General features: G+C 44.4%; 1 protein-coding gene across 17 annotated transcripts in view; it reads left to right on the top strand.

Annotated features, from left to right (window-relative positions):
- celf6 (CUGBP Elav-like family member 6) overlaps positions 1–12,948 on the top strand; it is a 131,051-nt gene that overhangs the window by 99,658 nt on the left and 18,445 nt on the right. For 11 of the 17 annotated variants that reach the window (XM_071894317.2, XM_071894319.2, XM_071894320.2 and 8 more), the window contains 2 exons: positions 2,979–3,107; positions 7,246–7,325. In XM_071894317.2, the coding sequence (XP_071750418.1) occupies positions 2,979–3,107; positions 7,246–7,325 (209 nt within the window). The remainder of the gene's footprint in view (positions 1–2,978; positions 3,108–7,245; positions 7,326–12,948) is intronic. The other 6 variants (XM_071894322.2, XM_071894309.2, XM_071894318.2 and 3 more) reach the window with 1 other exon arrangement.

A 12,948-nucleotide genomic window follows, 5' to 3' on the forward strand; every position in this document is an offset into this window, starting at 1 on the left:
TGCCGCGTGAGGCGTGACTACAGGGGCATGGAGCAGTGAGGTGGGGTGGGGGTGGTGGTGGTGGTGGTGTGGGTGAGGGGGGGGGGGGGTGGGGGGGGGGTGGCGCTTTTCACTTCCAGATGAAGGCCTGACACCGCCGCTACAGCAGCAGCAGTAGAGCGCAAGGCAGCGTGGCCTTATTGATTATGCAGGTGCTCATTTGTGTGGCCAAGCGGGTAGCAGGCACGTGTCTCATTTGAACTTTACAGGAATGGAACAGGATCCGATCTCCCTGCTGCAAAAAAGGAAGCCCTGGCGCTTTATTTTTAGAACAGCTGCGTCTAATGGGGCCTGGCAGGTACAGGAGGCGTCACATCTGTCGAGGCCCAGGTGATGCTCTCGCCCTCCGTTCCTCCTCGCTCCTCGCCCGCTCCCCGCCACAGTCAAATGACTCACGCTGAAGATCAACAGTGTCATTTCCAATAAACTCCTCTTCCTCTTCCTGCCACTTTCCATCAGTTCTGGCGATGGGTTCTTGCTAGTAGCCATTTCATTCCACAACACAGTGGAATAGGGGATGCATAATGTAAAAGATGTAAAGAAGATGAATGCTCTGTCTAATGCCAGGGCACCGGGAAGATTAATTAGAGAAATCCAGCATCCTGACTGGCCAAAGTTTAGTGGTATAGAGCCCATACGTCTAGGCCACAGTGCCCCCCTCTGGAGCTCAGGGAGCAGCCATGACATACAGTACCTGCCCAGTGAAAAGATCGGTATAGGGTGAAGTCGCCCTTCAATGTTGATAGGGGGGCAACTTTCCAGATTTCCCTGCAATTGGTTATTGGTTAGGAAAAGCAGCGGGCAGGCTGACCCCTAGTCAGCACTCAAGGGAAACTTCAGCCCAGACGTTGAATCTCACTAGATTCAGCCTACATTTGGATTGAATGAAAACTGTGGCCTGCTTTCTCACTTGCAACTTTTCCTTGACCGCCCCCTCACAGACTGAGGACAGACAGTGTTAGAAGAAAACGGATCATTGACAATTTGACAGTTAGAATATAGCCTGTATTTCCATTATTCCCAGCATCTTCTATTCGTGCCTTTAGTTTAGTTTAGTTTGCTTCAAGCCAGCTTAACTTAATTCACTGTATGACTAAAGGGTATAAAGTAATCTATGATCTCTATCAGTAGGAACTGCACCAGCATCGGCAGAAGTTGTCTCATAGTACACAAGTCTCTGGCACAGCCCCCCACCCCCCAAGCATCTCACCCCTCCCGTCCTTTTGAGCTACATTAGGCTGTTGTTGACACAAACGATGAAGTAAATTTTTCACTATAGAGGTTAGTAAGCTAGCTAATTAAAGCACAGATCCAACAGAAATGTCTAGTCAAGAGGTGATACGCCGTATCACAGTGCAAACTACTGTAATAATAATACTGCTTTGTCATTTGCTTTTTGAGCTTGAGAACGAGGCCTTTTAGCCTTCACAGCTGAAATGTTTTGCAACGCTTGTTTGTAGCACCATCCTCCATCACTGAGCAATTGAAAATGCCTGGAGAAAGGAATAGGTGGGGAGTAGGTGGGGGGCGGAGGGGGGGCAGAGTACGAGCTGGAAAGGGAGATTTGAAAGCCAGAAATCTCAGCACCTGGCAAAGTAACCATTGAGTCATTGGTATTGAACAACAAACCTATCAACCCCCGCAGATTATTATATATATTATGGTTATTTTGTGCTATGGGGGCAGTAAACACCTTATTTACCCCTTAACTTCTATTCAGCCTAAATAGCAATATGCACAGAGTGTACAAAATAGTACAATGAATAACGCTCAATGTTGATTTTTTATTTGTTGCTAGGAGTTAAAAATGAACCACCCCCAAACCTTGGGCTGATAATTACCCACCAACTTATTTGCAAGGTCTACTCCAAAATTTCTCATCTATTAATTCTGGGGGGCAATTTTGGGGCATGCACAAAACAAGATGACTTTTTTTCCAATTTTGCTAGACTAATTCTCCACAGTTTTTTCTCTGACTTGAGTAAAAGTTTCCAGATGTAGCCTTACTGAAGGAATGTGATTGCTTGGAACAGTGTGTCCAAAGTGATACAGCAAATAGCCTCAAACATAAATCTTATGGTCAATGGAAAGGAGAAAATGTTATGAATGTAGAGAGTATAATGACACACTGGTATGGACTATAGCTAAGATAATTAGTTTTGCAACTTTTTGTCTCACTGTTTTTTTCAGTTTACTAATAAACCGAATACGGCATATGCTATTTTATTGGATGTTTTGTGTTACACTGAACTAAAAATAAGAGAACGATTGGTTAGTATATGCTGCAATTGGGAGTAGCCCTTCTGAAATCCTGCGGATGTAATGCACGGCTCAGGGGGCAGCACTTTTGACACCGAGTATGCTCTTGCTTATTGTGACTCCTGCTCCTTTGTTGATGAGCGAATGTAAAACCATGTTCTTGCTCCATGTTCTCTTTCAACTCGGTGACTCTTGCCTCCCTAGGATCTAACGGTAGCTCTACCTGAGCAAAATATTTCCGTTCTCTTTCTACCTCTACCTGACACCCACAGCGCTCCAAACAACATCTGTATCAAACATCACCTTGGCAGCCCGACTAGAATAGCTCACTGGAAACAGGAATATATCTCCCTCATAGCGGGAGGGGTAAGGGGGGGGGGGGGGGGGGGACACCACACAACAAGAGCAACAGCAAGATCAACAACAACAACAACAACAACAATAACAACAACAGCAGCAGCAACAGCGTAGGCTCCACACAGCAGACTGCTGATAAAAAGGGGGGGGGGGGGTTGAGTTTGCACAAGTTCCTCACAGCTCAGCAGAACGGTGCCATCAGCTGTAGCATTTGTCTCTGTTCTCTCCTCTCTTCCACCCCCTCCCCCCCACCCCCTCCCTCCCTCCCTCCACCTCCTCCCTCCCCCCCCTTTCCTCTCCTCCTTCCCCCGGTTTCTCTCCAGAAGACAGGAAGCTGTTTGTGGGGATGCTCGGCAAGCAGCAGAGCGAGGAAGACGTCCGGCGGCTGTTCGAGACCTTCGGCCAGATCGAGGAGTGCACCGTCCTGCGAGGGCCTGATGGGGCCAGTAAGGGTCAGAGCCCACACACCTCCCACTCTTTTTTTCCCTGTCTCCTCCTCTCAACCCCCTCTCTCTGTCTGTTACTGTACTCTCTCACTCTCTCTCTCTTTCGGTTCTTTACATTTCTAGTGCCTTGCTTCACCTGCCGTGCACTCGTTGACATCTTCTTCCTCTCCCCCCCCCCCATCTTTTTATACTCTTCCGTGATCCACTCCGCTCTTCTGAATAACTCATCCTCTCTCTTCAGCTATCCTGTGTTTTTTTTTTTTACCACCTTCTTATGTGTCTCGCTCGCATCTCTTTCATACCTCTTTGACACTGTGCGCTCACACCTCCCTCCTCCCACCTTTCTCTTCTCACTACTTTCTATATCTTTTCATTCTCTCCTTTTCATTCGCACTCCGCTTCTTTCTCTTCTCTCTTTTCTCTTCTCCTCCTCCGGCTCTTCTTATGTTGTCTCTTCATCACTCTCTCTCTCTCTCTCTCCCTGGGCTCGTACTCAACAAATACATCGCAAACACCTCCTCCTTCTCCTCACCCCTCTCCTCCTCCTCCTCCTCCTCCTCCTGTTATCAGAAAGGCGGAGGGGTGTAATCATGTTTGTTTCCCACATTCCCGTCATCCCTCCCCAGAGACGCCATTGGACGATAATGTCCTACTGTAAATAAAGCAGCCGAGCTCTGGGCTTCGCCGCTGTCACTCACTGCCGCTGTAGATCTGCCCGCATTCAGGAGCAGCTCATGCATTCACGTCTGCGGCTTATGCGCTATTTAGTTACTAGAGCATGGTCAAATTAAAGATGGCCGTGAATGTGTGATTCAGGGGGGATTGTTCTGAGCGCGCGAGAGGCTCTCCCATCATCCTTTGATGGGTCCCTGTCTCAAAGCCAACGCTATTTCGAGCGATAACGCCAATGATATTGCTGGGAAGCCGAGGCTCTCTCATTCTCTCCATTCACTGTGATTTATTCTCCTATATGAAGTGTCTGAATGTGTGAAAGGGATGTGTGGGAAGGTAAGGGAGGAGGGGGGCTGATAATGTGCGCGCCTTCTGAGTACATCAAAGAGAAAGGCTGGCTATATTGAGCCACGTGCCTATCTGTGTCTACATCTGTTCCTCTCACTGTTAATCCCGGGTCTATTGCTCTGCGTCGCCCCACCGGCCCGCTACCTTTCTTTCTGCCTTCCTCCTTAGCTTGTTTCCTCTCTTTCACTCTCTCTCTCCCCGTCTCTCCCTCCCTCCCCTTCTGGCTCCCTCTCTTCCTGTCTGCTCAGATGCCTCACGCTGATTGACAGCACATAAAATGAAATAAGGCCGGTGTTGCTGTGTCAGACAGGAGCTAGTTTTCTCCCTCGTTCGCTCCTTCACTCCTTTTCACCCACGCCCCCCCCCCCCCCCCCTCCCCCGCCCCCGCCTCCGCTCTTTTTCTCTCTCCTCTCCTCTCATCGCCAGCCATACATTCGCCGTGTTGATATTTGTCTCACTGGCTTGATCATTCTCTTTCTCTCAGTCTCTCCGCTGTGAAAAGGAAAACTGTAGAGTAATGTCAACCATGCTCATGGGCTGTATGGTACCACCAGACAAAGGTCTCATATTCAGGTGGTTGGTCCTATCACTCACTGTGCAACAGTCCCACGCAATCATTACGGAGACGTTACGGCAAATTATTTTGCCAGCCGCCACGCTCGGGACGAGGTTCCCGTAATTTGAATGAGACAGACCTTGAAATTGACAGTGCTATCTGTTCCATGATGGAGCCTTTGTCCCCTGTTGATGTAAATTTATGCTACTCGGAGGCTTTTCAGCACCCCTCTTCACCCAATAAAAAGGCCGAGAAGTTTAACATCCATCTCTCTATGGCGCTACTCCTCAAAGTACTTTCAAAGTGCAACACTTGCTGCCAGAGTTGAATAGAGCCCCGAATTGTCAGGAATAATAGAGAGATGGCTTTTAGGTCTATAATTAAGTTGTGTTATAAATGTCACCCATCCAGCGGGATGGAATTCATGCATACATATTATTTCCCCGGGAATTCAAAAGGCGGTGCAGAACCTCTCGCTTGAAAGCAATGCAATCTCTTCTCTTTTTTTTTCTCTTTTCCTTTTTTCCCCAACTCATTCTCAACCATCAAATTCAAAAAACTCAAATGTGCACTATAATTTATGAGGCTGTAGCACTTCCAATTCTTTTGAGATGTCGTGCTCTGTGTCCCTGAACTTTTTTTATTTTCTAGGTCAGGAAAAGCAAGGCAACACGACTCTGTCTTGTTTCGGTGGGAAAATTTGAGGACCCTGTGTGTTTGACATGACTTTCCCATAAATGGCGCATGCCACCGCAATTTTGAGCGTCTCTCTGGTTGGTCTGAGCGGCCGGGGGCACTGAGACCCTGGCACAATGTCGGCAGCCTTGTTAGGTGACTGTTGGTGAGGGAACCACCAGCAAGCTATCTTGCCCTACAAAACCACAGGCCTTTGAATGCTAGAACAAACTGTCCCTTATTATTTCAACTACAAAGGTTAAACGCTTTTGTTCCTTCAAAGACAGACTTGCAGTCAAATGGCACACAGCAGGCTGTCTCATTTCAGTTGGACGAATGGAGACCTTTCCTGCTTCCACCCGGAGGGGCGTCCCAGAGAAGTTAAAGTGTGCTAGGGTGCTGTGACGGAATCAAAGGCCTTTTTGACTTATCTGCTTGCCCTCTGTAGTTCTTTCCTGCTTTGAGGGCATTTGGACCATACAGAAAACACATGGCCTTTATTACTCACACCATTTCCACACAGAAAACTTTATCAGTTGTAACCGCATAGCATTTATTGTGCTGATGGAAAGGGGATGAAAAGTCTGAGGTAAAGGTGGAAATTGTCCTCCATTGATTGTGCACTTACTGCATGTCCTTTGGTTCCATCTTTTTGATTTTGCCAGGAAATGATTCATTTGTGTGTCTGGGAAGCAAAACTGACTCCTGAGATGTTGCAGTGAACGGGCCGCTGCGTGGCCCAGAACATCTCCTGAGTCTACCTATCAGCGATTGTAATTTAAATGAATCATCTTGACTCCTGCGGGAATAGATGATGAATAAATGTATATGAACAAATCTAATTGGCTTGTTGAAAGCTTTTTAAATGGGTATCAGCAGCTCTCAAGGAGCCGGGGTCGGGACTCAGGAAAAGCCTGTCTGGTTCTCAGACACTGGTCCTGCTCGATTAATAAAAAAGGGGCAGAATTAATCCAGGAGTTTGTTAATTAGGTATCTCTTGACTTAACACATGAGCTACCTGAAGGCAAGGATAAGAATAGGACATAACAGAATACCTTTTGCAGTCTATGACGACCATAAAGCTTAGAGAAATAGCTCCTGTTTAATTTAATGGGATTTGGAAAATTACCGCTTTTTCATTTCCACTGTATTTCGGTTCACTAACTTTCTCTTTATGTTATAGTGGCTTTGCGTCTTCCTTTATCTATACACCAGCACCTTATTTAATCACATGGTCAGAATACATATACTAAAAGAGTATGGCCTTCCAAAATACATATTGTGCATTTTAATTATCTTCTTGAATCATTTTTTTAATATCATTTGAAATGTTAATTCAATGAAGCTCCAGCACACTACGCCTGTTCCCTTGTCTTCCGGCCAACTTTTATGTTTACTTTTCCTTTTGTGCATTAACTACACAACAGATTTAAGATGATTTGAATGCCCCTTGAGCAAAGCCCCCCTCCATCTGAAATTATACACGAGCAAAGATTCGGTTAGATAGGCAGATTATAATACTATGCCTTTGTCATCATAATCTCTTTTATGAGTGACTGCACACAAATCACAATGTGTAAATATTAAACAGATTAATAATCACAAACAAGTCAGGATAGTAAATGCCTTGGCTCCATGCTCCGGAGTGGAGGGGGTGGAATTAGAAATGGGCGAGGGACAGGATGTTCCATGCAGCTAATGCCTTCACTACAATTAGACTGATTTATTCAGAGTTATGCACCGAAAACACAAATGGCAGAATATATTAACAAAGTAGATAACATGAAAACAATGGTAATGAATGTGGGTTTTTTTTTTTTTCACCATATTCAAGGCCATCTCCCTGATGTTGTCCCCCCCTCTCTCTCTTTCTCTGTGTTTCTGGGTATACAGGCTGCGCCTTTGTCAAGTTCTCCAGCCACGCAGAAGCACAGGCCGCCATCAACAGCTTGCACGGTGGACAGACCATGCCTGTGAGTACCACACTTTGATATGCAACAAGTGTTGTCACGAAACAAGATTTTTGGACTTCAGCACCACTAGGTTTAATATCTAAACATTGGATACTACTGTGATGCTGCCATGTGATGCTGAAAAACCTCCAAGTAAGATGTTACAACACTTGACGTGGCTTTGCAGCAACTTTTGCACAGGAGTTTTGATGTCAATTGGGTGTCCGTCTATGTCGGCTCTGTAAGTGAAATAGTTCTGTGTTTCGCTCCTGGTGCCAGTTTTATCAAACACTTTAGGTGGACTGGCATTCAGTTCAAGACATGGTGGACAGTTTGATGCTGTTTTCCGCTGTTCGGCTCCACTGAATTTTGCGCTGCCTGCTGCAGTTCACTGTCAAGAGCCAGACAGCGGCTCTGTCTATGCCAATGTTCTTCTTCTTTTAACTCTTCCAATCCACGTCATCCTCACGTATACGCCCTCTGGAGGCGATGCTAAATTGGAATTGCAGAACACATTTGGTAAAAAAAATACTTAAATGTTTTTAAAATTCAATGTTGATTTCAGGCTTTCGCTGTGGTATTTAAGCAGTGTTGGAATTTTGGTTATCGTGACAAACGCTACTCCTAACATTAAAAGACAATCTCTCACACGCACACACACACACACACACACACACACACACACACACGCACGCACACACAGAGACAGATAGACACACAGACAGACAGACAGACACAAACGCACACACAAAGGATGCCAGAAAATATATTCGACGGAAAAGCAACACAGATCACTGTCGTCACAGCATCGCTTTTCAAAGCGCACCAACAGTCCACAGTCTCACATACATTCTCGCCGTGTATTATCGCACACAAAAGATTCCCACAGTCAGCATCCGCCACCTTACAGCGCACAGCTGCACGCTCTGTATCTCTGTCTTCTCACTCAATATCCATTTCCTTCTCCTGCTATTTAACTACCTTTTCAGCAGATAGATAGAGAGTGTTTACATTCATGGTCTTATAAAGATATGATTACCACAGCACAGGAATCCTTGAATGTGTCCTTAGGAGACATCGTGCAGCATGTGTCAATATGACGTTATTAATGTATAACGGTTGAAATTGGAGTCGTGCATGCTGGAAATACAAGAGGTGTGCATATATCAAGTGCAGACACACTGGGAAATGATATGTTTGAGTTTGCTTTTGAGTTTGTTTCCATTGTTACTTGTAATACAACGATTGAATCATGCAGAATATGTATCACATGAATAGGAACAGCAAAATTCAAATTCAAACAATTACTCAATAATTACTTTAATATGACTCATTCAAAAAAACAATCTGATGCCAGTGGGTATGGAGGCATTCCTTAAATGAATTTGCTTTTATCAATGACACTTCAGTCTGCTTTAGCATTATATAAGAATAATAATCTTTATATAGCAACTTACTACTACTATAAAGAACAGTAAGAAATGAAGAAGGCAAGAACCACATAAGAGGGTCAAAAACAATTAATAATAGGTCATTACATAAAAGTAAGTCTATCAGAAGAGTTTTAAGAAGTGATGTCAAATCTCATACCGATTTAGTCTAGCTCTTCAGCTCTTCTGGCAGGTTGTTCAAAGTCTAGAAGCCCTGGTTTGTTTTCACCTAGACTTTGGACCAGCAAATAGGAACCTGCCTGAGGACTTAAGGCTCATATGTGGTTAAAAGATCTGTGATAGAGTTTGGTGCCAGGCCCAAATCAATTCTGAAACTAACAGGCAGCAAATGTAAAATGCTAAAATTGATGATTTTGTATAAACTGGAGATAAGAGAGAGATTTTTGCCTGACGCAAGAATACAGAATTGTAGTAGCCTAAGCAAGAACAGATAAAAACATGGATTTCCTGATCACTAATGGATAAAAAAAAAAAAAAAAGATCTTTTAAATATTCCTCAGTTGAAAATAACAAAATTGAACAGCTCTCTTAACCTGTTCCTCACAAAAAGGACTATTTCTGATTTGGTTTCATCTAGTTGTAGAAAATTCAGTGACATCCGGCACTTTATATCTGTGAGGCAGTTTATAAGAGTGAGTAGGCCGTTAGGTTTTATAGGCAGATATAACTGTGTGTCGTCAGCATAACAGTGAAACTTTATGTTTAAGAAACTTGGTAGGGACAACATCTAGGGGACAGGTAGAGGACTTCATGCAAGTCACTGTCGCTTCCAGGACCAGGGGGCAAACGGCTCCAAAACAGCTCATCACAGCAGAATAACTAACAGTGACAGATAGGTCCCTGTCAGAGGGTGAGATCTTATGTCCTCTACTTTTTTGGTAAAGAATATTAAGCATTTAAAAACACTTCTCAGGGGAGGAACTCACTACAGCGACTAGAAGAGAGGTTAACAAGTTTAATCAATAATATCGAAAAGCACGCAGTTATGATGGCTCTTCAAAATACGGTCAGAGGAATAAGCAGCTTTTGCATCCACTGTCTGATATTTCAGCATTAAGTCCTTTGTAATATTGTAGGACACTTGCAGTTTATCAGCCTTCCATTTTCTCTTCATAGTGTTCATCATCTACCCATGGAAGGGATGTTTTCTGTGTGTAAAATAACTTTATGCTTTGAATAGTAGTTATATTACTGCTCAGTCCAATTTCAACCAGATTCTTAACCAGAATCATTTAATCACTTTATACACACAGAATATATGTGCAGGCATTTGTGGTGATTCTGGTGCAGAGATGAACCTTACAGAGTATCGTACTGACAGTGCACACTACAGTGCATACTGACAGGACCTCACATACAATGCAAGGAGATGGTGCAAGATGCACAATGGGCAGTGGACTGTACATAATACTGCATCTATATATTTAACGTTCTATCGCTGTGTGTATTCGAGTAGCTTAGCGTAGCGTCAATTGGTCCAGTTTAGTTTACCATAAGGAAGTTATGAGATGCAGGAAATAAATTATTAGCATTAGTAGGCCTTCATTGTGTGTGGTTGAAGAGTGAGGGCAGTAAATGTGGAGAAAAGTAGATCTGGAGAATAATATCATACTGAATACTGACCTATGCTATTCTGCAGAATAATGTAGTGATTTTTAGTATGTTCATTAGAGAGCAGCAATCCTAGTAATTGGTGGATATAACGTGTTATCCCGCTGTATTCATCTGCTGCTTCTTGCACACAACACACTGGGCGCCCTCCTCATTATTAGACTTCCTGTAACTCTTGTCAAACTGCAGTTAATTACAAATTGGGTATGCTTGTATCTGGCTTGAAAAAGGCCACCAGTGAAGATGCTTTAGTAAAAGAAATGATGAATTACGAAGCATCTCCATGCCAGTGCTGGATGTGTGTGTGCGTACTCTACAGCTGCATACACACATGAGCACACACTCTTTCTGGCAGACACCCGCACCTTCACACACTTCACTGATGTTCCGCAATAAATATTTACGGACGCTTTCTGGCAGCCAGATAGTGTCCTGGAAGCCAGATGTAATTTACACATCTTTTTGATGCCGCCTCATTTTGCATTACATTGAAGTAGTGAGGGAAGGAAATAAGTGGTGGAGTAACTTTGTGTGTTTGTTGTGCTCAGTGGAGCCCAAACTTTTTGGCATGTGAACCACAAGGGTCGAAATCCAACATAGGCAGTTGGCCATGAGCCAAAAACAATCATATTGCACACTGATTATGTAGAATTGTGGCAACAAGCTTCTTAGGTTGGTAATCAAGACGCTTACCCTTATATTAAAAATATCTTCTTAACCCAATCAAATATAGAATATGTTGTCATTCAGGATTTGGAGGGCCTGTTTCTTGTGGAGGGCAAAATTTGGCCCATGGACCCTACTTTTAGCCACTTGGTGTATGTTTGTTGTGCTGTAGCCCAGGTCCGGCTGCACTGGGTCAGACCATAGCCAGCCACCTGAGGTCTGCTGCAGATTGAACTGTCCAAGGCAACATATGGAGCCCCAAACAGACCCAGGGTGGATCCAGAGCCATCCAAAAGTTCATTAATAATCTATATTATCCATATCTCTCTCCCTCTATCCCTGCACCTGTTCTCCTCGTCTCCCCAAGTCCAACTCCCACTCAGATTAATAGGCAAGGTGGCCATTAGTACCCAACTAAGGCTTGGGTACCGATGGGGGATGCAGTTAATTTGGATAATATCACTGCCACATGTCGTCAACAACAGACTAACAGGAGGCAGGATTCAGAGAGTGGGCTGCTCTGCTCGCTTCCTGCTGCCAGCTGTGGGGTCTGGATGAACCTCGAACAAAGAGCTCTCTCTCTCTCTCTCTCTTAATGTTCTCTCTACAGCATCTGTGTTACCTGGCACACACGCACATGCCATAAATAATACCTGCACCAAAATACACTGGCCCGAAATGAAAGGCTTTAATGAAGCTAAAGGGCGAGGGATGCCACCGAAGGGCATGGGCTGATAGATCGGGTCATAGCTTTAATTGATGCTTATTGCAGATTGCAGGTGCCCCCAAAATTAACTTAAAAGGTGATTGGGCCCCTAACAGGCGCTCTCACTGGTTCAGCTGTTGAATTAAGGCTGCAGAGGCACAGGTGGCAAGGCTTCAAATGGCAGAGCCGGGGGCAGGCAGACAGCACCCAGCAAATTGCAGACATTGTCATGTTCGGTGTCACAGCGTGGCTGACAGGGCCTGTGGAGCTCACCGGTGTTGGCAGCAACAAGAGTGTGCATGCGTGTGATACTGGAGTTCTGGATTAATGAGAGATAAGACCAAGCTAGAGAGCAAGTCGATGTAACAGACACTTCATCAAATGCCACATGAAACTATTGAAAAATCTTGTCAGGCTTGTAACTGACACACTATATGGAGTTTTGCGCTGTTGTATATTATACCGAATGCAGCTGGTTTTGTACATAATGTAGGATACGCTCAGATGAAACAGATAACGGCGTAATGAGTGACAGTATTCTTCTTCTTCTGTGTCTTTTGACTGGATGCAGTGCGCTAGGCAGCCCGCAGCAGTATGTGGTGGACAGTAAGGACCGACCAAGACAGCATCCTCCACTGCTAATGAGAGCCAGTCTTCCCATGAGGCTGACTGGGATGTAGCAAGGTTCAAAGACTTGAACATGAGGCCCGCATGGGGGGTTCATCCAATTACCGGACAAACTTGTTATGGTTTATTCAATTAATTCATTACTGATTTTCTATTAACCCTTGCGGGGTAAATAAAGTCTGTTGAAAGCTGACGCAACTCTGGAAATTTCCATTTGTCATTTAAAAATAGCGGTTAGATGTTTGCTGAGTGTGGGAGAAACTAGGCTCTCACCACATTAGTTGTTGATTAGTATGCTTTCCAAAGTGACAGCTTTCCCTCCAATGTGTGCCTTGTTATATTATGTTGCTGTAAGCTTCTTTAGAGGATGGAAGATGAGTGTCTGTTTACCTTTTGGTACACACTTAACACCAGTGTCTTTGTATCACAGTAATGCACAGATAAAAGCATAATGCCGTTTCACTGGTGTAGCTCAGTTCTAATCCCTCAATTACCGTTGTGTATTTTCCCTCTACACATTTTGTGCCCTATACAAAATCCAATATAGGAGATTTTCGCAAGTCAAGTGTGTTGTTCAAGAAAT

The sequence above is a fragment of the Centroberyx gerrardi genome, chromosome 1 (assembly GCF_048128805.1).
Source record: "Centroberyx gerrardi isolate f3 chromosome 1, fCenGer3.hap1.cur.20231027, whole genome shotgun sequence".
In the NCBI taxonomy this organism is placed as follows: domain Eukaryota; kingdom Metazoa; phylum Chordata; class Actinopteri; order Beryciformes; family Berycidae; genus Centroberyx; species Centroberyx gerrardi.